The sequence below is a fragment of the Pleurodeles waltl genome, chromosome 5, assembly GCF_031143425.1.
Source record: "Pleurodeles waltl isolate 20211129_DDA chromosome 5, aPleWal1.hap1.20221129, whole genome shotgun sequence".
Taxonomy (NCBI): domain Eukaryota; kingdom Metazoa; phylum Chordata; class Amphibia; order Caudata; family Salamandridae; genus Pleurodeles; species Pleurodeles waltl.
The window spans coordinates 1,837,031,650-1,837,057,955 of record NC_090444.1 but is presented as its reverse complement, the minus strand read 5'-3'; the positions used below and the strand labels follow the sequence as shown (position 1 = coordinate 1,837,057,955).

The 26,306-nt window shown below is 47.9% G+C and overlaps 1 protein-coding gene across 1 annotated transcript in view; it reads right to left on the bottom strand.

Moving 5' to 3' along the window:
- Positions 1 to 26,306, bottom strand: part of DNAH8 (dynein axonemal heavy chain 8) — a 9,979,189-nt gene that overhangs the window by 4,812,583 nt on the left and 5,140,300 nt on the right. The window contains exon 39 of the mRNA XM_069236651.1: positions 14,531 to 14,771. Within this exon, the coding sequence (XP_069092752.1) occupies positions 14,531 to 14,771 (241 nt within the window). The remainder of the gene's footprint in view (positions 1 to 14,530; positions 14,772 to 26,306) is intronic.

Sequence of the window (26,306 nt, the reverse complement as noted above, 5' to 3'; positions counted from 1 at the left end):
CGTTTTTGGACGCTGCTGGGGCCCAGGAGGGACCAGGAGGTCGCAAATTGGACCTGCTGAGAGAGGGGACGTCGAGCAAGACAATGCGCCCTCACTGAAGCAAGTAGCACCCGGAGAAGTGCCAGAAACAGGCACTACAAGGATGCGTGAAACGGTGCTCGCCGAAGTTGCACAAAGGAGTCCCACGTCGCCGGAGACCAACTTAGAAAGTCGTGCAATGCAGGTTAGAGTGCCGTTGACCCAGGCTTGGCTGTGCACAAAGGATTTCCGCCGGAAGTGCACAGGGGCCGGAGTAGCTGCAAAGTCGCGGTTCCCAGCAATGCAGCCCAGCGAGGTGAGGCAAGGACTTACCTCCACCAAACTTGGGCTGAAGAGTCACTGGACTGTGCGGGTCACTTAGACAGCGTCGCTGGATTCGAGGGACCTCGCTCGTCGTGCTGAGAGGAGACCCAAGGGACCGGTGATGCAGCTTTTTGGTGCCTGCGGTTGCAGGGGGAAGATTCCGTCGACCCACGGGAGATTTCTTCGGAGCTTCTGGTGCAGAGAGGAGGCAGGCTACCCCCACAGCATGCACCACCAGGAAAACAGTCGAGAAGGCGGCAGGATCAGCGTTACAGAGTTGCAGTAGTCGTCTTTGCTACTATGTTGCAGTTTTGCAGGCTTCCAGCGCGGTCAGCGGTCGATTCCTTATCAGAAGGTGAAGAGAGAGATGCAGAGGAACTCGGCTGAGCTCATGCATTCGTTATCTAAAGTTTCCCCAGAGACAGAGACCCTAAATAGCCAGAAAAGAGGGTTTGGCTACCTAGGAGAGAGGAAAGGCTACTAACACCTGAAGGAGCCTATCAGCAGGAGTCTCTGACGTCACCTGGTGGCACTGGCCACTCAGAGCAGTCCAGTGTGCCAGCAGCACCTCTGTTTCCAAGATGGCAGAGGTCTGGAGCACACTGGAGGAGCTCTGGACACCTCCCAGGGGAGGTGCAGGTCAGGGGAGTGGTCACTCCCCTTTCCTTTGTCCAGTTTCGCGCCAGAGCAGGGGCTAAGGGGTCCCTGAACCGGTGTAGACTGGCTTATGCAGAATTGGGCACATCTGTGCCCAACAAAGCATTTCCAGAGGCTGGGGGAGGCTACTCCTCCCCTGCCTTCACACCATTTTCCAAAGGGAGAGGGTGTCACACCCTCTCTCAGAGGAAGTTCTTTGTTCTGCCATCCTGGGCCAGGCCTGGCTGGACCCCAGGAGGGCAGCTGCCTGTCTGAGGGGTTGGCAGCAGCAGCAGCTGCAGAGAAACCCCAGGAAGGGCAGTCTGGCAGTACCAGGGTCTGTGCTACAGACCACTGGGATCATGGAATTGTACCAACAATGCCAGGATGGCATAGAGGGGGCAATTCCATGATCATAGACATGTTACATGGCCATATTCGGAGTTACCATGGTGAAGCTACATATAGGTAGTGACCTATATGTAGTGCACGCGTGTAATGGTGTCCCCGCACTCACAAAGTTCAGTGAATTGGCTCTGAACAATGTGGGGGCACCTTGGCTAGTGCCAGGGTGCCCTCACACTAAGTAACTTTGCACCTAACCTTTACCAGGTAAAGGTTAGACATATAGGTGACTTATAAGTTACTTAAGTGCAGTGTAAAATGGCTGTGAAATAACGTGGACGTTATTTCACTCAGGCTGCAGTGGCAGGCCTGTGTAAGAATTGTCAGAGCTCCCTATGGGTGGCAAAAGAAATGCTGCAGCCCATAGGGATCTCCTGGAACCCCAATACCCTGGGTACCTTAGTACCATATACTAGGGAATTATAAGGGTGTTCCAGTAAGCCAATGTAAATTGGTAAAAATGGTCACTAGCCTGTTAGTGACAATTTGGAAAGAAATGAGAGAGCATAACCACTGAGGTTCTGATTAGCAGAGCCTCAGTGAGACAGTTAGTCACTACACAGGTAACACATTCAGGCACACTTATGAGCACTGGGGCCCTGGGTTACCAGGGTCCCAGTGACACATACAACTAAAACAACATATATACAGTGAAAAATGGGGGTAACATGCCAGGCAAGATGGTACTTTCCTACAACCATGCAAGCACTTTGAGACCTGGGAACATTCGAGCACAGTTAAAAAAAGAGTAAGGAAAGCCATGCATTCCCGCGGAGTGCTGAAGTAAAGGTTAAAAAAAATGTTCACTCGTGTTAGCAGCAGGAGGTTACAACTCACCAAGTCAAAACTCTGTGAGAGCGTAATGCTTCTTTAGGCAGAACAAAAACGTGAATATACAGGCATGCCATCTCACAAACACACAGCTCCAAGCCGATGAAGTCAGGCACTGGGAAAGCAACAACGATCTCGCATTTCATCGAGTTAAAGAGAGCGAGGCAGTTTCAAGGGACCCCTTAAAGAGGCAATGCCTCTGGGCTTTGCTGGGCCCAGAGCTGCCCTCACAGTGTTATGTGTATGTTTTTCTGTCTGTTTTTTATTTTTTCCAATGTATTTAGTTTGTTTAACCCGGTCTGTGCCGCTACAGTTCCCGTGTGCCTTGGACGAGGTCACCTCGTCCAAGGCACACGGGAACTAGGGGGAGTGCTAGCGCGCCCCCCCTGTGCATCCCCCTCCCCCCAAGGCGGGGATGGAAGGGGAAGACCTTCCTCTCCCAACCCCCCCCCCGGCAATCCGATGACATCAGCGCGCGCACAGCGCGCCAACGTCATCAAGTGTTGCCGGACGCGCTGGAAGCCATTTGCTTCCAGCGCGTCGAGGGGAAAGGACCCATCCAGGTGAGTCCTTTCCGTTTTTGGGGTTTTGGGGGGGGGGGAACAGACACGGGGGAAAGGAAAGGGTTTTTCCTTTCCCCCTGTGCCTGTTTTCACAATAGTCCTGCTCCACGATCGCGGGCATGGCCCGCGATCGTGGAGCAGGAATCTCCACTAGAGACCAGGGATTTTTTGGGCTATGTTTCTTTTGGGGGCGACCCCTTGGGCGAGGGTCGCCCCCCTAGGGGGCAATTGTTTTTAGTATTTCGCCCCCCCCGGGGGCAGATCTGCCGATTTTTCGGCGGATCTGTCCCCGGGGGGGCGGGGGGGGCGAAATCCACTAGACACCAGGGATTTTGTTTTGTTTTTGTATTTTGGGGGTGACCCCTTGGGCAAGCGTGCCCCCCCCCCCCGGGGTCCATTTTTTTAGTGTTTTGCCCCCCCCCCCCCCGGGCAGATTGCCTTTTTTTCGGCCGATCTGCCCCCGGGGGGCGAAATCCACTAGACGCCAGGGATTTATTTGTAAAGAAAAGTTTCTTTTGGGGGCGACCCCTTAGGCAAAGGTCGCCCCCCTGGGGGGCTATTTTTTTTAGTATTTCGCCCCCCTGGGGGCAGATCGCCAATTTTTGGGCTGATCTGCCCCCAAGGGGGGGGGGGCAAATCCACTAGACACCAGGGATTTTGTTTTTATTGTTTATTTTGGGGGCAACCCCTTGGGCAAGGGTCGCTCCCCTGGGGGGCTATTTTGTATGTAGATAATTTCTACACTGGAGTGCAGTTGTTCAAGGAGTTGTTCAGAGTGGACACTGTTGCTTGTGGCACAATCCGTTCTAACCGGAAAGGCTATCCAAAGAAACTTGTGAGGGGACAGTGCAGTGCCTTGCGGAATAATGAGCTGTTATCAGGAATATAGTGGGATTTTTCAGAAACCCATTAGTCCCCTTTTACCGCCTCATCGAATATATGACTGTGCTATTCCATTAGTTCCTGAGGAAGTTGTACCCTTTAGTTGTATGTATTCTCTGACAGACCAAGAAAAGAAGGTGCTAAAGAAATACCTAGATGATAACTTACAAAATGAATTAATTGCTCCTTCTACGTCTCCTGCTGGGGCTCCTCTTTTCTTCGTCCCCAAAAGGACAAAAGATCTGCGTCCATGTGTTGACTTTCGTGAACTCAACAGAATAACAATTAAGGATCGTTACCCTTTACCCTTAATTAGGGATATATTGGATGCCATTCAAGGAGCCAAGATGTTCACCAAATTAGATTTAAGGGGTGCCTATCATCTTCCACGGATCAAAGAAGGAGATGAATGGAAGACAGCTTTCCGTACTCCTTTCAGGCACTATGAGTACTGTGTCATGCCTTTCGGATTGACCAATGCACCTTTTGTTTTCCAACAATTTATGGACTCAGTGTTCTCTGATTTATTAAACCAATATGTAGTCATTTATTTGGATGATATCTTGATATATTCCGGTGATCCTGAGCAACATACAGAACATGTACTGCAAGTCCTGGAAAGACATAAGAAGAACCAGTTATTTTGTAAACCAGAGAAGTGTGAATTCCATAAGACCGAAGTGAAGTATTTGGGGTTCAGTATCAACCAACACAGAATATCCATGGACCCCAACAAGGTCAGCGTCATCTTAGACTGGCCTTCTCCAGCGTCAATAAAGGAAACAAAATGTTTCCTTGGTCTATCAAACTTCTATCGTCAATTTATCCAGAACTTTGCCCCCCTACAAAGTTTCATTACACAAACAATTAAGAAAGAGAACCTGAAGAAGGTGTTTGTCTGGACCGAGAATGAGGAACGCACTTTTCAAGAATTAAAGAAGGCCTTTACCCAAGCACCCATTTTGCGACATCCTGACATTAACAAAAAATGTATCGCTGTGACTGATGCCTCAGACAGAGCCATTGGGGCAGTTCTACTGCAGAAACAAGACAACGTTGGATTAGAACATCCTATCTTTTATCTTTCTCATATCTTATCAGAAGCAGAACACAATTATTCAGTACTGGAACGAGAATTACTTGCTCTCAAAGTAGCATGTAAGGAATGGAGGCATTTCTTGATGGGTTCCAGAGAGCCTTTTGAAGCCAGGACTGACCATCGCAATTTACAATGTCTTCGGATTTTCCAGTGTCGCAACAGTCGTCAAGAAAGATGGGCCTTCTTCTTTAGCCAGCACGATTTCGTGATCACGTACATACCGGGCTCCCAGAATTCAATGGCAGATGCTTTACCCGTAGACATCCTGACGTAGCCAAGAACTCTTCTCCACATCCTATTGAGTCTAGTAGAATCATCGGAGCTACTCAATCTTTTCAAGAACGTGTTAAATCAGAGTACTAGTTTCTTTCTACCTCAGAATGGGATAGAGTGACTCCTTTTTTGATGAAGAAGAACGAATACTTCTATCATCAGCAGGCTCTTTTCTTACCTACCAAGAAAGTTCATACAGAAGCATTACAAATGTGTCATGATTCCCCGATAGCTGGGCATCGAGGAATCAGGAAGACCCAGGAGCTGCTTCAACAATCATTTTGGTGGCCTTCGCTTAAGACAGATACAGAAACCTATATTTCAGCATGCCCAGTATGTGCTCAGACTAAGACACCCCGAACTAAGGCAGCAGGTTTATTAAGGCCTTTACCAGTTCCCTCAGCTCCTTGGTGTACTCTATCCACGGATTTCATATGTTCTTTACCTACCTCTTCTAGTAACCATGTAATCATGGTAACAGTAGATTCATTCACCAAGATGGCACATTTCACAGCCTTAAACAAATTACCGACAGCCCCAGAAATGAGTCGCATCTTCGTGCGGGATATTTTTCACCTCCATGGTCTCCCACAAGAGGTCATTTCAGACAGAGAGCCACATTATGTGTCACGTTTCTGGAGAGCCTTTTGTGCCTCATTAAACATTGAGATCTCCTTGTCCTCTGGTTTGAATCCACAAACGAATGGTCAAACTGAAAGAGTGAATCAGGAACTCCAACAGTATCTGAGATGTTACTGTAATGCCACACAAAGTAATTGGTCGGAGTTTCTTGCTCTAGCCGAGTTCTCGTATAATAACACAGTGCATAGTGCGACCAAGGCCACACCTTTTTATTGCACCTATGGATTTCATCCGAGGACCATCTCTACTGTTTCCCGTACATCCTCTTTTGTTCCTGCAGTCACTTCTTTTGCACGTCGGATTTGCCAAATCCAGGGCCTACTTCATACAACTCTCCTAGCTTCGAAACAAGCAATGATACGAAAAGCGGATCGTTATCGACAAATGGCACCTTCGTATCAAGTAGGCGACAAGGTGTGGCTTTCCTCCAGATTTCTACCTTCCCGATTTTCTGTCAATAAATTCAAACCACGTTTTTATGGACCCTTTTGGATTTTGCAAATCTTGAATCTTGTTGTTGTGCGCCTGCGCTTACCTCATACCTGGAGGGTTCATCCAGTTTTTCATGTGTCCCAGTTAAAACCCTTTGTTCCTGATCCATACCACTGACATTTCAAGCGTCCTTCTCCTCTTTCCATTGACGGACAGCCTGAATATGAATCTTTTCGGCGCAGACTGCAATTTTTGGTTCACTGGAAGGGCTACCCTCTCAGTGACTGTTCTTGGGAAGATGCTTCCTCCGTCCATGCTCCCCGTTTGGTTCGCCTGTTTTTTGACCGTCACCCTGACAAACCTGGGGCCTCGGGGAGGGGAGCTACTGTAACGCCACGCCTTGACGCAGCGTCTCTCTCTGCCTCCACGGTAGGAATGCGCTGCCGATATTCGGAGCGCCGTTCCCCACGTTTTTTGGTTTCCTAAGCAGCGTGTCCTGGGAAATGTGTATTGCGCTCGCAGTCACGTTGCCCTTACCTGTTAATCATTTTTTCTTCTCCCCAGTCGGTGGTGGCCTTCCTCTGTTTTTTTTCCTTCTTTTTCATTGCCTTTGTCTTCTGCCTTTTTCATGTCCATGTTGTATCCATCTTGTCTTCTTCCTGTTTGTATTTCCCAGCATGCTCTCTTTCTTATAAACTGCTTTCTTTTTCCTATTCTTGTCTATGGGCTTTTTCCCAATTCAAGATGGTGTTCTTTTCCTTTCCTGTGATGTCACTTCCCCTTTTTCAGTATATAAGCCATTCAGTCTTGCCATCCCTTGCGTTGCAAACACTTCCCGTTGGTTGTGCTCTTCGCTCCTGTTCATCGTTCCTGCTTTTTGCCTTGGAGTATTTTTGCCTTGTTTTGTTGCTGTTGTCAAGTCCTGTTTTTCTTCTTCTTTTTTAGGAGTTCCTGTTTGATGTTTTTCCCCAGTTCTTGAGGTTTTTTCCTCTGGGACTCCTTCTGGAGGGTACGATCTGCTTTGGCGTTCCCTGTCAAGCGGCACTGTGGCTACTAGAAAAGGTCGTCCGTAACTGGGATTATCCAGAACCTGTAGAAGACCGTGTGTGTTCTCCAACCCTGTATCCAGAGGGGAGAAGTCAAGTGCAGTTCGTGACATTCTGGGATTTAACTTATTAGAACAGAACCAAACCACCTCTGCTTATAAAAACGTTTGAAACCTAAATTCTGTATGATGGTGTGGGCTAAATGCATGGCATCTAATGGCATGCATCTAATACGGACAATTATATGTCACAGGCAGGGGGGACCAATAGGAAGAATCTCAAACCTGTATTATGACCAGCACAGTGCTCTGAAGTAACTACAAGGCCACATTCAATGGCACATAAAACTCTCTAATAAATAGTTAGCCTTGGCAACAAACTCTACCATTAATCGTAGATGTCATGTTCCAAAGCTTAGTCTTATTAGCAAGTCGCTCTCAAATATATAGAGAGCTGTGCCAGTAACTAGTATACTTTATCGGTGAATGTAGGAACCATTCACAAAGGTGTACCACCATTCATGGAACGGTAAAAATTACTGAAACTGAACTACATAAACCAAAGAGGACCTGATGTACAAAGGCAATGTATGATCGCCATTTTATGGTTTGCAAAATCATAGGGTTTGCAACCGTGAATAGCCTATTTATGATATACAAAATTCCTTTTACATGTCTGCAAAGTTTATCTGATTCATATGAGGGCTTCTGCGATCCATGAAGTGCGTACAGGAAAATGTATGAAAAAGGAATCACTTTCTTATTTGCCGGTATGAAAGGCATGTATCAGTGGTTTGATATCGGAATTGTAGTAACCGATTATTGATGAGTTACTGCCGTCCAAGGCAGCATGGCCGTCATTTATGGGTCGCCTGGAGTGGCACCTGCGACCCCTGGCTTGCCCCATGTGACTCCTGGCACTGCCCTTGTGACCCCGGGCCTCAGAGGGGGTAAAATCTGTGCCATGAACACAAGTACAGCTCCTTCTTACAGACAGCGTTGGAGCGCCACTTTCCTTGTTTTCAGTCTTTTTTTATTACAGTGCGAGTAGCTGGAATATGACCCTAGCTATCTGGCAGCTGATGTAAGTAAAAATGCTTTTACATGTATGCTATTTGCTTGCTTGCGGGTCAGTGCGCTTATGTAAGAGTGTGTGTTAGAGTGAATGCGTGTGTATGTGTAAGAAGTGATGAAGGCAAAATAGTATGTGATGTCACTTTTGCAACCCCTGGCATTTTGGTGAACTGACGACCTTGAAGGAGGAGTGAAAAGGTATTCGCAAAGGGGAAACTGTCCCCATTTGGAAAACATGTTAGGTGACCTCAGTGGGAGCAGGCTGTTCTCCAGAGGACCACTGCATGCTTACCCCGATGTAATTCCCATATGTTAAGCTTTTTGTTCAATACCTATCTCTTTGAGGGACACAGGCGGCTTTTAAAAATGTTGACATGCAGGAAATGTGAACAAAGGGGTGGAGGTCCCTTGCAAGCCCTCCATCACTCCGTCCTCACCCAATCATAGAGGTTTGCAAAATAGAGCCTGGTCCTCACCCAATCATAGAGGATTGCAAAATAGAGCCTAACACATTAATATTCACAAGAAGGAGTTTTTGTAATCCTCTATGAAGTCCCATTTCCCAATGGAACTGAGTGGTATATCAGTCACGTCTCAAATGAATGAACTGGTCTTAACCCAGTCAGTGTGGAACTTGTAGATACTAGTTTTTGGCCCGTTTTTAGGATATTGGGCCCAGAGATTATAAAACATATCTACAGAGCACTGGGACGCTGAATATATGACAGAACAAAAACAAGGACTTCACAGTCTTTGTATTATAATGAAAACACACTATAGGGAAAATAGATACACCTAGTCCAACAATTCAATTCAAATGCTTGTAAGAAGGAATACTCTTACAGGCTGACTCAAAATGTGAATGGCAGTATATTAAAGTAACGACTGAAAGGGATGGGCACAAACAAACCTATGGCTGAAGGGAGCTGACTGAAGCCTGTATGCATTTGTTATCACGTCAAAATACATGAATGCATCTAACTTAACGAAGGCCTCTTGAAAGTCACTTTACTAAACCTATGGGGCTCAAAGTCCGCCCATCATGAATTTTCATGGCAGCCTGAGCGGTGCAGCCAGATTATAAAGTGACAAGGGAATAAGCAGACAATTTAAATACCCCCCACTTTGAACCAAACGTCTAATGGCACCAAGTGAGCAAAAACGTAAGCCCGACCTTTCCTATTATTGTTCCCTTCAACCTTACATCCATTAATCTGTCCATCCATGCTACCACCCTTCCACCCATCTATCATCCTTTCATCTCTCCCTCCTTCTATCCATCCTCTCATTATTTTAACTATCCATTAAAATTTCCAACCATCCATCTGTTCATATATTCATCAATCCTTTTACCCATCCATTCACCTTTTACCTTTCCATTTGTCAATCCATTCATCCACTCAACCAACCATCCATCCATCCATCCAATGACCATTTACTTTACACATAGATCTGACATCCTTTGACTGTTCCAGCCATCCATCCATTCACTCTTGTGTCCAACTTTTCATCTGCCTATCTATTCTTCCATCAATCCTCCCCCCTTTCACCTATCCTTTCACCAACTGCTCCTTTCACTCATCTATCCTTGCATTCTCTTCACTTTCTTTTCACCTACCATTCCTTTCCCTTTCTCCTTTCCTAGTTTCGATATTTCGGGCCAGATGTAGCAACCCGTTTGCGAGTCGCAAACGGCGAAAATCTCCGTTTGCGAGTCGCAAACGTGGGTTTGGCATGCAGAAATACATATTGCGAGTTGTTACCGACTCGCAATATGCATTTCCGACTCGCAAATAGGAAGGGGTGTTCCCTTCCTATTTGCGAGTCGCTGTGGGATGCAATACCATTTGCGACCGCGTATGCGGTTGCAAATGCCATCGCAGTTACCATCCACTTCAAGTGGATGGTAACCCACTCGCAAATTGGAAGGGGTCCCTATGGCACCCCTTCCAGTTTGTGACTGGACCCCAAAATATTTTTTCAGGGCAGGGAGTGGTCCAAGGGACCACTCCCTGCCCTGAAAAAATACCGAAAAAAAAGGTTTCGTTTTTTTTTGCAGTGCAGCTCGTTTTCCTGTCAGGAAAACGGGCTACACTTCAAAAAAAAAAACTGCTTTATTTAAAAGCAGGTCGCGAACATGGAGGTCTGCTGACGTCAGCAGGCCTCCATGTTAGCGAGTGCCTATACTCGCAATGGGGCCGCAATTTGCGACCCACCTCATGAATATTCATGAGGTGGGTCATTGCGACCCCATTGCGAGTCGCAGTCGGTGTCTGAGACACCGTACTGCATTGGGAATTGCGACTTGCAATTTGCGAGTCGCTCCGACTCGCAAATTGCAAGTCGCAATTCCCAACTTTCGTACATCTGGCCCTTCCTTTCTTCTTTGCACCTTTCATTGCATTCAACGTTTCTTCTTTCTTCCCTTCAACCTGTCCTGTTTCTAACTCCCACAATTATTTATTTTCACATATTATTTTTCTTTCTTGCCCTTTTCTCTCTCCTACACTATGGTTTCTCCCTCTGTACGTTTTTCTTTACTTGCATAATTTCTTAATCTCTCACCTTTACTCAGTGTGGCACACATAGAGCTGGACCACCACCTATTAGCCCTGCCACGCTATTCCCTTAGAGTGTTTCATGGGTTTTTGTCTGCAGACCTTCAGATGCCAAAATAAAATGAATCAACTTTTAGTGGCTGTAGGAAGGTAGCCTCTTTCTAGCCTTGCTACCCCCACTTTTGGCCTGTTTGTGAGTATATGTCAGGGTGTTTTTACTGTCTCACCGGGATCCTGCTAGCCAGGGCCCAGTGCTCATAGTGAAAACCCTATGTTGTCAGTGTGTTTGATATGTGTCACTGGGATCCTACTAGCCAGGACCCCAGTGCTCATAGGTTTGTGGCCTATATGTGTTCCCTGTGTGGTGCCTAACTGTATCACTGAGGCTCTGCTAACCAGAACCTCAGTGTTTATACTCTCTCTGCTTTTAAAATGTCTACTACGCGCTAGTGACTAATTTTACCAATTCTCATTGGCAGACTGGAATACCCCTATAATTCCCTTGTATATGGTACCTAGGTACCCAGGGTATTGGGGTTCCAGGAGATCCCTATGGGCTGCAGCATTTCTTTTGCCACCCATAGGGAGCTCAGACAATTCTTACACAGGACTGCCACTGCAGCCTGAGTGAAATAACGTCCACCTTATTTCACAGCCATTTTCACTGCACATAAGTAACTTATAAGTCACCTATATATCTAATCCTCACTTGGTGAAGGTTAGGTGCCAAGTTACTTAGTGTGTGGGCACCCTGGCACTAGCCAAGGTGCCCCCACATTGTTCAGGGCAAATTCGGGGACACCATTACACGCGTGCACTACATATAGGTCAATACCTATATGTAGCGTCACCATGGTAACTCCGAACATGGCCATGTAACATGACTAGGATCATGGAATTGTCCCCCCAATACTATTCTGGTACTGGGGAGACAATTCCATGCATCCCCGGGTCTCTAGCACAGACCCGGGTACTGCCAAACTTGCTTTCAGGGGACTCCACTGCAGCTGCTGCTGCTGCCAACCCCTCAGACAGGTTTCCGCCCCCGGGGCCTGGGCAGCCTGGTCCCAGGAAGGCAGAACAAAGAATTTCCTCTGAGAGAGGGTGTTACACCCTCTCCCTTTGGAAATAGGTGTGAAGGGCTGGGGAGCCTCTGGAAATGCTTTGATGTGCACAGATGGTGCCCATCTCTGCATAAGCCAGTCTACACCGGTTCAGGGATCCCCCAGCCCTGCTCTGGCACGAAACTGGACAAAGGAAAGGGGAGTGACCACTCCCCTGACCAGCACCTCCCAGGGGAGATGCCCAGAGCTCCTCCAGTGTGTCCCAGACCTCTGCCATCTTGGATGCAGAGGTGTGAGGGCACAATGGACACCTCTGAGTGGCCATTGCCAGCAGGTGACGTCAGAGATCCCACCTGATAGGTGCTTACCTTTCTCAGTAGCCAATCCTCCTCTGTGGGCTATTTAGGGTCTCTCCTGTGGGCTATTCCTCAGATGATGAATGTAAGAGCTCACCAGAGTTCCTCTGCACTTCCCTCTTCGACTTCTGCCAAGGATCGACCGCTGACTGCTCCAGGACGCCTGCAAAACCGCAACAAAGTAGCAAGACGACTACCAGCAACATTGTAGTGCCTCATCCTGCCGGCTTTCTCGACTGTTTCCTGGTGGTGCATGCTCTGAGGGCTGTCTGCCTTCACCCTGCACTGGAAGCCAAGAAGAAATCTCCCGTGGGTCGACAGAATCTTCCCCCTGCTAACGCAGGCACCAAACTTCTGCATCACCGGTCCTCTGGGTCCCCTCTCATCCTGACGAGCATAGTCCCTGGAACACAGGAGCTGGGTCCAAGCGTCTCCCACAGTCCAGTGGCCATTCTGTCCAAATTTGGTGGAGGTAAGTCCTTGCCTCCCCATGCCAGACAGTAATCCTGTGTACTGCGTGATCTGCAGCTGCTTGGGCTTCTGTGCATTTTTCCAAGACTTCCTTTGTGTACAGCCTAGCCTAGGTCCCTAGCACTCTTTCCTGCATTGCCCAACTTGCTGAGTTGGACTCCGACATCGTGGGACCCTCCTTTGTGACTCTGAGTTGACTGCTGTCCTCAGATCTTCTAAGTGCCTGTTCTGGTACTTCTGCGGGTGCTGCCTGCTTCTGCAGGGACTCTCTGAATTGCTGACCACCCCCTCTGTCTCCTCCTCCAAGGGGCCACATCCTGGTCCTTCCTGGGCCTTAGCAGCACCCAAAATCCTTAACCGCGACTCTTGCAGCTAGCAAGTCTTGTTTGCAATATTTTTGCATGGAAACAACTCTGCATCCTCCAGCACGCTGTGGGGCATCTTCTGACAAAAGGAGAAGTTCCTGGCACCTTCTGTTGTTGCAGAATCTTTGGCTTCTTCCACACAGAGGCAGCCCTTTTGCACCTTCTTCCGGGGTTTAGTGGGCTCCTACCCCCCCTGGACACTTGCGTGACTCTTGGACTTGGCCCCCTTCCTTTACAGGTCCTCAGGTCAAGGAATCTGTCTTCAGTGTTTTGCTGGCAGTTGTTCTTGCAGAATCCCCTATCTCGACTATACTGTCTTTCTGGGATAGTAGGGTAACTTTACTCCTACTTTTCAGGGTCTTGGGGTTGGGTATCGTGGACACCCTTAGTGTTTTCTAACAGTCCCAGCAACCCTCTACAACCTACCATAGGCCTGGGGTCCATTCGTGATTTGCATTCCACTTTGGGAGTATATGGTTTGTGTTGCCCCTAGGCCTATTCCTACCTATTGCATTCTATTGCGATTCTACATTGTTTGCACTACTTTTCTTACTGTTACTTACCTGATTTTGGTTTGTGTACATATCATTTGTGTATATTACTTACCTCCTAAGTGAAGGTATCCTCTGAGATACTTTTGGCATATTGTCACTAAAATAAAGTACCTTTATTTTGATTAACTCTGAGTATTGTGTTTTCTTGTGATATAGTGCTATATGATATAAGTGGTATAGTAGGAGCTTTGCATGTCTCCTAGTTCAGCCTAAGCTGCTCTGCTATAGCTACCTCTATCAGCCTAAGCTGCTAGAAGCACCTCTATTCTACTAATAAGGGATAACTGGACCTGGCACAGGGTGTACGTACCACAAGGTAACCACTATAAGCCAGGCCAGCCTCCTACAGTGGCTACCCCAGTTTAAGCTGCTAAAGCAAGGTGGTTTATGGAGGGGAGGGTTGGTTCACAACACCACTATAAAAATTATGTGGTTATATTAAGGCCAGCAGGGTCAGACTGGCCTATAGGGCAATCCGACAGTGCCTGGAGGGCTGGTCTGGTAGGTCAGTGTGTGGGTTGGTTGTTGGAGGTCTGTGAGTCCGCTTTTTGATTTGCTGCACCGTTTTCTGCTGCTGATTCCTCTGATATTACTAAAAGCATTTTCTGTAGCAAGCACAAATGCATGCAGTCTCTGGTACCTTGTATAACATCTATACAAGTGTCTTTATGAGTTTAAATCTGGCCTATCTGCAAAGGTGAGCAAGTTTTGTAGATATGATTTGCTAATCGAGGCCACTTTTGTTTTAGTGCCCGGGCCTATTTTCTGCCTCAGTCAAATCCTGGAGGCCAGTAATTAACACAAACCTATATTTACTTGAGTACATACGTAACCTTATATTGCTTCACTGTACAGTCAGTTTAAAGCTATAGTCTCGTTTTTCTCTAACATTTCAAAGAGGATATTTTTGATTTGTGAATTCAAACTTTGCAGCTTACCTCTATATCATCCTTATATTTAAGGAGCGGTGCCTCCATTATGTTTTGCAAACTAAAAGATTCTGATTCCACATCGAATTTGTGACCTGTTAATTCAGCTATACGATTCCAGTGTCGTGTTTTCATGGCTTTGTTTGTCATCATTTCTAATAGCGGGCATGACTCACTGAAATCATCTATCCGCTTCTTCAGATCTAAAAATGCCTGCCATTCTTTCAGCCCTTTAGGAAGCTTCTTGCACCTTTTAAAGCAAGAAGAAACACGTTACAAGCCTGTTCGAGAGTACATAACTCGTGTATACCAATACATTCTTGAAAACAATATTCGTGTTATTTGGTTTAAAACTGTCTGTATCAACAATATTTATGAGTACAAAAGATAGGAAATAGTTGATCTGTTATCAAAGCAGTTTCCAATATATTTACAGAAAAGCAGGGTAATTAGTGCATGTTTACATGTATATTTTGACATATTATTAATCGATCGAATTATATGAGGTTTGTTATGGCATGTTAGAACTTCCTGTATACTGCACATTTGCCGTCAGGGACTTCTTGGTAGTGTATTGTAGGAAAGTACCATCTTGCCTGGCATGTTACCCCCATTTTTCACTGTATATATGTTGTTTTAGTTGTATGTGTCACTGGGACCCTGCCAGCCAGGGCCCCAGTGCTCATAAGTGTGCCTGAATGTGTTACCTGTGTTATGACTAACTGTCTCACTGAGGCTCTGCTATCCAGAACCTCAGTGGTTATGCTCTCTCATTTCTTTCCAAATAGTCACTAACAGGCTAGTGACCAATTTCACCAATCTACATTGGCATACCGGAACACCCTTATAATTCCCTAGTATATGGTACTAAGGTACCCAGGGTATTGGGGTTCCAGGAGATCCCTATGGGCTGCAGCATTTCTTTTGCCACCCATAGGGAGCTCTGACAATTCTTACACAGGCCTGCCACTGCAGCCTGAGTGAAATAACGTCCACGTTATTTCACAGCCATTTACCACTGCACTTAAGTAACTTATAAGTCACCTATATGTCTAACCTTTACCTGGTAAAGATTAGGTGCAAAGTTACTTAGTGTGAGGGCACCCTGGCACTAGCCAAGGTGCCCCCACATTGTTCAGGGCCAATTCCCCGGACTTTGTGAGTGCGGGGACACCATTACATGCATGCACTACATATAGGTCACTACCTATATGTAGCTTCACAATGGTAACTCCGAATATGGCCATGTAACATGTCTATGATCATGGAATTGCCCCCTCTATGCCATCCTGGCATAGTTGGCACAATCCCATGATCCCAGTGGTCTGTAGCACAGACCCTGGTACTGCTAAACTGCCTTTCCTGGGGTTTCACTGCAGCTGCTGCTGCTGCCAACCCCTCAGACAGGTTTCTGCCCTCCTGGGGTCAAGCCAGGCTTGTCCCAGGATGGCAGAACAAAGGACTTCCTCTGAGAGAGGGTGTTACACCCTCTCCCTTTGGAAAATGGTGTGAAGGCAGGGGAGGAGTAGCCTCCCCCAGCCTCTGGAAATGCTTTCTTGGGCACAGATGTGTCCAATTCTGCATAAGCCAGTCTACACCGGTTCAGGGGACCCCTTAGCCCTTTTCTGGCGCGAAACTGGACAAAGGAAAGGGGAGTGACCACTCCCCTTACCTGCACCTCCCCTGGGAGGTGTCCAGAGCTCCTCCAGTGTGCTCCAGACCTCTGCCATCTTGGAAACAGAGGTGCTGCTGGCACACTGGAGTGCTCTGAGTGGCCAATGCCACCAGGTGACGTCAGAGACTCCTTCTGATAGGCTCCTTCAGGTGTTGCTAGCCTATCCTCTCTCCTAAGTAGCCAAACCCTCTTTTCTGGCTATTTAGGGTCTCTGTCTCTGGGGAAACTTTAGATAACGAATGCAAGAGCTCATCAGAGTTCCTCTGCATCTCTCTCTTCACCTTCTGCCAAGGAATCGACTGCTGACCGCGCTGGAAGCCTGCAAAACTGAAACAAAGTAGCTAAGACGACTACTGCAACTCTGTAACGCTGATCCAGCCGCCTTCTCGACTGTTTTCCTGGTGGTGCATGCTGTGGGGGTAGTCGGCCTCCTCTCTGCTCTAGAAGCTCCGAAGAAATCTCCCGTGGGTCGACGGAATCTTCCCCCTGCAACCGCAGGCACCAAAAAGCTGCATTACGGTCCCTTGGGTCTCCTCTCAGCATGACGAGCGAGGTCCCTCGAATCCAGCAACTCTGTCCAAGTGACTCCCACAGTCCAGTGACTCTTCAGTCCAAGTTTGGTGGAGGTAAGTCCTTGCCTCACCTCGCTAGACTGCATTGGTGGGAACTATGACTTTTGCAGCTACTCCGGCCCCTGTGCACTTCCGGCGGAAATCCTTTGTGCACAGCAAAGCCTGGGTCCACGGCACTCTAACCTGCATTGCACGACTTTCTAAGTTGGTCTCCGGCGACGTGGGACTCCTTTGTGTAACTTTGGGTGAGCACCGTTTCACGCATCCTCGTAGTGCCTGTTTCTGGCACTTCTCCGGGGGCTACCTGCTGCTGAGAGGGCTCCTTGTCTTGCTCGACGACCCTTCTCTCTCCTGACGCAATTTGCGACGTCCTGGTCCCTCCTGGGCCATAGCAGCATCCAAAAACGTTTACTGCACGATTTGCAGCTAGCAAGGCTTGTTGGTGGTCTTTCGGTGGGAAAACACTTCTGCACGACTCTCCACTGCGAGAGGGATGCATCCTACAAAGGGGAAGTGTAGGAGGCTGGACTGGCTTGTAGTGAGTACCAAGGGGTACTTGCACCTTGCACCAGGCCCAGTTATCCCTTATTAGTGTATAGGGTGTCTAGCAGCTTAGGCTGATAGATAATGGTAGCTTAGCAGAGCAGCTTAGGCTGAACTAGGAGACGTGTGAAGTTACTACAGTACCACTTAGTGTCATATGCACAATATCATAAGAAAACACAATACACAGTTATACTAAAAATAAAGGTACTTTATTTTTATGACAATATGCCAAAGTATCTTAGAGTGTACCCTCAGTGAGAGGATAGGAAATATACACAAGATATATATACACAATAGCAAAAATATGCAGTATAGTCTTAGAAAACAGTGCAAACAATGTATAGTTACAATAGGATGCAATGGGGAAACATAGGGATAGGGGCAACACAAACCATATACTCCAAAAGTGGAATGCGAACCACGAATGGACCCCAAACCTATGTGACCTTGTAGAGGGTCGCTGGGACTATTAGAAAATAGTGAGAGTTAGAAAAATAACCCTCCCCAAGACCCTGAAAAGTGAGTGCAAAGTGCACCAAAGTTCCCCTAAGGACAAAAGAGTCGTGTTAGAGGAATAATGCAGGAAAGACACAAACCAGCAATGCAACAACTGTGGATTTCCAATCTAGGGTACCTGTGGAACAAGGGGACCAAGTCCAAAAGTCACAAGCAAGTCGGAGATGGGCAGATGCCCAGGAAATGCCAGCTGCGGGTGCAAAGAAGCTTCGACTGGACAGAAGAAGCTGAGGTTTCTGCAGGAACGAAAAGGGCTAGAGACTTTCCCTTTGGTGGACGGATCCCACTCGCCTTGGAGAGTCGTGCAGAAGTGGTTTCCCGCCGGAAGGACGCCAACAAGCCTTGCTACACGCAAATCGTGCGTTTGGCGTTTTTGGACGCTGCTGGGGCCCAGGAGGGACCAGGAGGTCGCAAATTGGACCTGCAGAGAGAGGGGACGTCGAGCAAGACAAAGAGCCCTCACTGAAGCAGGTAGCACCCGGAGAAGTGCCAGAAACAGGCACTACGAGGATGCGTGAAACAGTGCTCGCCGAAGTTGCACAAAGGAGTCCCACGTCACCGGAGACCAACTTAGAAAGTCGTGCAATGCAGGTTAGAGTGCCGTGGACCCAGGCTTGGCTGTGCACAAAGGATTTCCGCCGAAAGTGCACAGGGGCCGGAGTAGCTTGCAAAGTCGCGGTTCCCAGCAATGCAGCCCAGCGAGGTGAGGCAAGGACTTACCTCCACCAAACTTGGGCTGAAGAGTCACTGGACTGTGGGGGTCACTTGGACAGTGTCGCTGGATTCGAGGGACCTCGCTCGTCGTGCTGAGAGGAGATCCAAGGGACTGGTAATGCAGCTTTTTGGTGCCTGCGGTTGCAGGGGGAAGATTCCGTTGACCCACGGGAGATTTCTTCGGAGCTTCTGGTGCAGAGAGGAGGCAGGCTACCCCCACAGCATGCACAAGCAGGAAAACAGTCGAGAAGGCGGCAGGATCAGCGTTACAGAGTTGCAGTAGTCGTCTTTGCTACTATGTTGCAGGTTTGCAGGCTTCCAGCGCGGTCAGCGGTCGATTCCTTATCAGAAGGTGAAGAGAGAGATGCAGAGGAACTCGGCTGAGCTCATGCATTCGTTATCTAAAGTTTCCCCAGAGACAGAGACCCTAAATAGCCAGAAAAGAGGGTTTGGCTACCTAGGAGAGAGGAAAGGCTACTAACACCTGAAAGAGCCTATCAGCAGGAGTCTCTGACGTCACCTGGTGGCACTGGCCACTCAGAGCAGTCCAGTGTGCCAGCAGCACCTCTGTTTCCAAGATGGCAGAGGTCTTGAGCACACTGGAGGAGCTCTGGACACCTCCCAGGGGAGGTGCAGGTCAGGGGAGTGGTCACTCCCCTTTCCTTTGTCCAGTTTCGCGCCAGAGCAGGGGCTAAGGGGTCCCTGAACCGGTGTAGACTGGCTTATGCAGAATTGGACACATCTGTGCCCAACAAAGCATTTCCAGAGGCTGGTGGAGGCTACTCCTCCCCTGCCTTCACACCATTTTCCAAAGGGAAAGGGTGTCACACCCTCTCTCAGAGGAAGTTCTTTGTTCTGCCATCCTGGGCCAGGCCTGGCTGGACCCCAGGAGGGCAGCTGCCTGTCTGAGGGGTTGGCAGCAGCAGCAGCTGCAGTGAAACCCCAGGAAGGGCAGTCTGGCAGTACCAGGGTCTGTGCTACAGACCACTGGGATCATGGAATTGTACCAACAATGCCAGGATGGCATAGAGGGGGCAATTCCATGATCATAGACATGTTACATGGCCATATTCGGAGTTACCATGGTGAAGCTACATATAGGTAGTGACCTATATGTAGTGCACGCGTGTAATGGTGTCCCCGCACACACAAAGTTCAGTGAATTGGCTCTGAACAATGTGGGGGCACCTTGGCTAGTGCCAGGGTGCCCTCACACTAAGTAACTTTGCACCTAACCTTTACCAGGTAAAGGTTAGACATATAGGTGACTTATAAGTTACTTAAGTGCAGTGTAAAATGGCTGTTTAATAACGTGGACGTTATTTCACTCAGGCTGCAGTGGCAGGCCTGTGTAAGAATTGTCAGAGCTCCCTATGGGTGGCAAAAGAAATGCTGCAGCCCATAGGGATCTCCTGGAACCACAATACCCTGGGTACCTCAGTACCATATACTAGGGAATTATAAGGGTGTTCCAGTAAGCCAATGTAAATTGGTAAAAATGGTCACTAGCCTGTCAGGGACAATTTGGAAAGAAATGAGAGAGCATAACCACTGAGGTTCTGATTAGCAGAACCTCAGTGAGACAGTTAGTCACTACACAGCTAACACATTCAGGCACACTTATGAGCACTGGGGCCCTGGGTTACCAGGGTCCCAGTGACACATACAACCGAAACAACATATATACAGTGAAAAATGGGGGGTAACATGCCAGGCAAGATGGTACTTTCCTACAGGAAGTCTCTAGCCCTTTTCGTTCCTGCAGAAACCTCAGCTTCTTCTGTCAAGTAGAAGCTTCTTTGCACCCACAGCTGGCATTTCCTGGGCATCTGCCCATCTCCGACTTGCTTGTGACTTTTGGACTTGGTCCCCTTGTTCCACAGGTACCCTAGATTGGAAATCCATCGTTGTTGCATTGTTAGTTTGTGTCTTTCCTGCCTTATTCCCCTATCACGACTTCTTTGTCCTTTGGGGAACTTTAGTGCACTTTGCACTCACTTTTCAGGGTCTTGGGGAGGGTTATTTTTCTAATTCTCACTATTTTCTAATAGTCCCAGCGACCCTCTACAAGGTCACATAGGTTTGGGGTCCATTCGTGGTTCGCATTCCACTTTTGGAGTATATGGTTTGTGTTGCCCCTATCCCTATGTGTCCCCATTGCATCCTATTGTAACTATACATTGTTTGCACTGTTTTCTAAGACTATACTGCATATTTTTGGTATTGTGTACATATATCTTGTGTATATTTCCTATCCTCTCACTGAGGGTACACTCTAAGATACTTTGGCATATTGTCATAAAAATAAAGTACCTTTATTTTTAGTATAACTGTGCATTGTGTTTTCTTATGATATTGTGCAAGTGACACTAGTGGTACTGTAGGAGCTTGACTCATCTCCTAGTTCAGCCTAAGCTGCTCTGCTAAGCTACCATTATCTATCAGCCTAAGCTGCTAGACACCCTATACACTAATAAGGGATAACTGGGCCTGGTGCAAGGTGCAAGTACCCCTTGGTACTCACTAAAAGCCAGTCCAGCCTCCTACATTGGTTGTGCAGCGGTGGGATAAGTGCTTTGAGACTACTTACTACTCTTGTCATTGTACTTTTCATAAGAGAAAAATATACAAAACAAGTTCAGTGTGTGTACACATAACTAAAAAGTTTTGCATTTCCTCTTTTCACTCTTTTCTAAGTGCTGAAAAGTACTTCTAAACATTCTAAAAAGTTTAAAAAGTTTTTTTCTGTCTTTCTAAAAGTTCTGAAAACGTTTTTCTCTTATTCTATCACTTTAACTCTCTCTAGAAAATGTCTGGCACAGGCCAAAATGTTGACCTGTCTAAGATTGCATATGATCACCTTAGCTGGAAAGGAGCAAGGAGTCTCTGCATAGAGAGAGGTTTGAGTGTTGGGAAGAATCCTTCCTTGGAATTGTTACTTAACATGCTTAGAGAACAAGATAAGGCTAAAAGTGCCCCATCTGTTGAAAAAGTAGCTAATGGTTCCCAATCTGATCCAGGGACTCCCCCAGGAAAAGGTTCAGGAAAGAAACTTCTTAGCCTGCCAATCACAAGACAGTCTACCATAGTTGGTAATGATGAAGAGCCACACCATACAAATAGTGTTGTCTCACATCATAGCAAGAGCATTTATTCTCACCACAGTGGAAGTGATGTTTCTGTTAGCCAAGCTGTTAGGGTGCCCTCTGTAAGGGACAGGTCTCCTTCTCTTCATTCCCATCATACCTCTGTATCTAGGAATGTCCCTCCCACCAACCCTGATGACAGATTGTTAGAAAGGGAACTCAATAAATTGAGGGTGGAACAAACCAGACTGAAGCTTAAAAAGCAACAGCTGGATTTGGATAGACAGTCTTTAGAATTAGAGAAGGAAAGACAGAAGTTGGGTTTTGAAACCCATGGTGGCAGCAGCAGTATTCCCCATAGTCATCCTGCAAAAGAGCATGATTCCAGGAATCTGCATAAGATAGTCCCCCCTTATAAGGAGGGGGATGACATTAACAAGTGGTTTGCTGCACTTGAGAGGGCCTGTGTGGTACAGGATGTCCCTCAAAGGCAGTGGGCTGCTATCCTATGGCTATCATTTAGTGGAAAAGGTAGGGATAGGCTCCTTACTGTGAAAGAAAGTGATGCCAATAATTTAACAGTACTTAAGAATGCACTCCTGGATGGTTATGGCTTAACCACTGAACAATACAGGATAAAGGTGACAAAGATGGCAACAAAAAGAAGGATGGTAAGTCTTCTGACAAGGGTGGGGACAAATCTAAAAATGAGTCTTCATCAGGCCCACAAAAACACTCTGGTGGGGGTGGTGGGTCCAAATCCTCCTTTAATCAAAACAAAGAAAAGAAACCATGGTGCTATTTATGTAAAGTAAAAGGCCATTGGACAACAGATCCCAGTTGTCCAAAGAAAAGCACCAAGCATCCTACCACTACAACCCCTACTGCTACACCTAGTGTCCCTACTAATAGCAGTGGTGATGGGAGCAGACATACTAATAGCCAATCCAAGGGAGTAGCTGGGCTCACTTTTGGTAACTTAGTTGGGGTTGGTCTGGTTAGGGAGACCACAGAGGCTGTGTTAGTCTCTGAGGGGGCTATTGATTTAGCCACCTTAGTTGCTTGTCCCCTTAATATGGATAAGTACAAGCAGCTACCCCTAATAAATGGTGTTGAGGTTCAGGCCTACAGGGACACTGGTGCCAGTGTGACTATGGTCATAGAGAAACTGGTCCACCCTGAACAACACCTACTTGGTCACCAGTACCAAGTAACTGATGCTCACAACAACACACTTAGCCACCCCATGGCTGTTGTAAATCTCAACTGGGGGGGGGGGGGGGTTACTGGTCGAAAGAAAGTTGTGGTAGCCACAGATTTACCTGTAGACTGTCTACTAGGAAATGATTTGGAGACATCAGCTTGGTCAGAGGTGGAGTTGGAGGCCCATGCAGCAATGCTGGGCATCCCAGGGCATATTTTTGCTTTAACCAGGGCTCAGGCCAAAAAGCAAAAAGGACAGGGAAGCTTGGATCCTGGAACAATGGACCAAGTGCTCCCTAAAGCTAGGGCTAGTAGAAGCAAACCACTTCCTATTATCCCTCCCTCTACAGAGGATTCAACTTCTGAGGAAGAAGAATTCCCTCCCTGTGCAGAACCTACACCAGAGGAGCTTGAAGCAGACACTGCTGAGCTTTTGGGTGAAGGGGGGCCTGCCAGGGAGATGCTGAGTGTGGCACAGCAAACCTGTCCCACATTAGAGGGTCTAAGACAGCAAGCTGTCAAACAGGCTAATGGGGATGTCAGTGACTCTCACAGAGTTTACTGGGAGGACAAGCTCTTGTACACTGAGGCAAGGGATCCTAAACCTGGAGCTGCCAGGAGATTAGTGATTCCTCAGGAGTACAGAAAGTTCCTCCTAACTCTTGCACACGACATTCCCCTAGCTGGGCATCTGGGACAAATGAAAACTTGGGACAGACTTGTTCCCTTGTTTCATTGGCCTAGGATGTCTGAGGACACAAAAGAGTTTTGTAAGTCCTGTGAAACCTGTCAAGCCAGTGGCAAAACAGGTGGCACTCCAAAGGCACCCCTTATTCCACTGCCTGTGGTTGGGGTTCCCTTTGAAAGGGTAGGGGTTGACATAGTTGGCCCCCTTGACCCTCCTACTGCTTCAGGCAATAGGTTTATCTTGGTGGTAGTGGACCATGCCACAAGATATCCTGAGGCAATTCCTTTAAGGACCATTACAGCACCTGCAGTGGCAAAGGCCCTCTTGGGAATATTTTCCAGGGTGGGCTTCCCAAAGGAAGTAGTATCAGACAGGGGAAGCAATTTCATGTCTGCATACTTAAAGGCTATGTGGAATGAGTGTGGTGTGACTTATAAATTCACTACACCCTATCATACACAAACAAATGGACTGGTGGAGAGATTTAACAAAACTCTCAAAGGCATGATTATGGGTCTCCCTGAAAAACTCCGCAGGAGATGGGATATCCTGTTACTGTGAGAAAGTAGCCTCTTTCTAGCCTTGTTACCCCCACTTTGGCCTGTTTGTGAGTGTATGTAAGGGTGTTTTCACTGTCTCACTGGGATCCTGCTAGCCAGGGCCTAGTGCTCATAGTGAAAACCCTGTGTTTTCAGTATGTTTGTTATGTGTCACTGGGACCCTGCTAGTCAGGACCCCAGTGCTCATAAGGTTGTGGCCTATGTGTATGTGTTCCCTGTGTAATGCCTAACTGTCTCACTGAGGTTCTGCTAACCAGAACCTCAGTGGTTATGCTCTCTCTTTACAAATTGTCACTAACAGGCTAGTGACCAATTTTACCAATTTACATTGGCTTACTGGAACACCCTTATAATTCCCTAGTATATGGTACTGAGGTACCCAGGGTATTGGGGTTCCAGGAGATCCCTATGGGCTGCAGCATTTCTTTTGCCACCCATAGGGAGCTCTGACAATTCTTACACAGGCCTGCCACTGCAGCCTGAGTGAAATAACATCCACGTTATTTCACAGCCATTTTACACTGCACTTAAGTAACTTATAAGTCACCTATATGTCTAACCTTTACCTGATAAAGGTTGGGTGCAAAGTTACTTAGTGTGAGGGCACCCTGGCACTAGCCAAGGTGCCCCCACATTGTTCAGAGCCAATTCCCTGAACTTTGTGAGTGCGGGGACACCATTACACGCGTGCACTACATATAGGTCACTACCTATATGTAGCTTCACAATGGTAACTCCGAATATGGCCATGTAACATGTCTAAGATCATGGAATTGCCCCCTCTATGCCATCCTGGCATTGTTGGCACAATTCGATGATCCCAGTGGTCTGTAGCACAGACCCTGGTACTGCCAAACTGCCTTTCCTGGGGTTTCACTGCAGCTGCTGCTGCTGCCAACCCCTCAGACAGGCATCTGCCCCCCTGGGGTCCAGCCAGGCCTGGCCCAGGATGGCAGAACAAAGAACTTCCTCTGAGAGAGGGTGTGACACCCTCTCTCTTTGGAAAATGGTGTGAAGGCAGGGGAGGAGTAGCCTCCCCCAGCCTCTGGAAATGCTTTCTTGGGCACAGATGTGCCCAATTCTGCATAAGCCAGTCTACACCGGTTCAGGGGACCCGTTAGCCCTGCTCTGGTGCGAAACTGGACAAAGGAAAGGGGAGTGACCACTCCCCTGACCTGCACCTCCCCTGGGAGGTGTCCAGAGCTCCTCCAGTGTGCTCCAGACCTCTGCCATCTTGGAAACAGAGGTGCTGCTGGCACACTGGACTGCTCTGAGTGGCCAGTGCCACCAGGTGACGTCAGAGACTCCTTCTGATAGGCTCCTTCAGGTGTTAGTAGCCTATCCTCTCTACTAGGTAGCCAAACCCTCTTTTCTGGCTATTTAGGGTCTCTGTCTCTGTGGAAACTTTAGATAACGAATGCAAGAGCTCATCCGAGTTCCTCTGCATCTCTCTCTTCACCTTCTGCCAAGGAATCGACTGCTGACCACGCTGGAAGCCTGCAAACCTGCAACATAGTAGCAAAGACGACTACTGCAACTCTGTAACGCTGATCCTGCCGCCTTCTCGACTGTTTTCCTGCTTGTGCATGCTGTGGGGGTAGTCTGCCTCCTCTCTGCACCAGAAGCTCAGAAGAAATCTCCTGTGGGTCGACGGAATCTTCCCCCTGCAACCGCAGGCACCAAAAAGCTGCATTACCGGTCCCTTGGGTCTCCTCTCAGCACGACGAGCGAGGTCCCTCGAATCCAGCGACTCTGTCCAAGTGACCCCCACAGTCCAGTGACTCTTCAGCCCAAGTTTGGTGGAGGTAAGTCCTTTCCTCACCTCGCTGGGCTGCATTGCTGGGAACCGCAACTTTTGCAGCTACTCCGGCCCCTGTGCACTTCCGGCAGAAATCCTTTGTGCACAGCCAAGCCTGGGTCCACGGCACTCTAACCTGCATTGCACGACTTTCTAAGTTGGTCTCCGGCGACGTGGGACTCCTTTGTGTGACTTCGGGTGAGCACCGTTTCACGCATCCTCGTAGTGCCTGTTTCTGGCACTTCTCCGGGTGCTACCTGCTTCACAGAGGGCTCCTTGTCTTGCCCGACGTCCCCTCTCTCTGCTGGTCCAATTTGCGACCTCCTGGTCCCTCCTGGTCCCTCCTGGGCCTCAGCAGCGTCCAAAAACGCTAACCGCACGATTTGCAGCTATCAAGGCTTGTTGGCGTTCTTTCGGCGGGAAAACA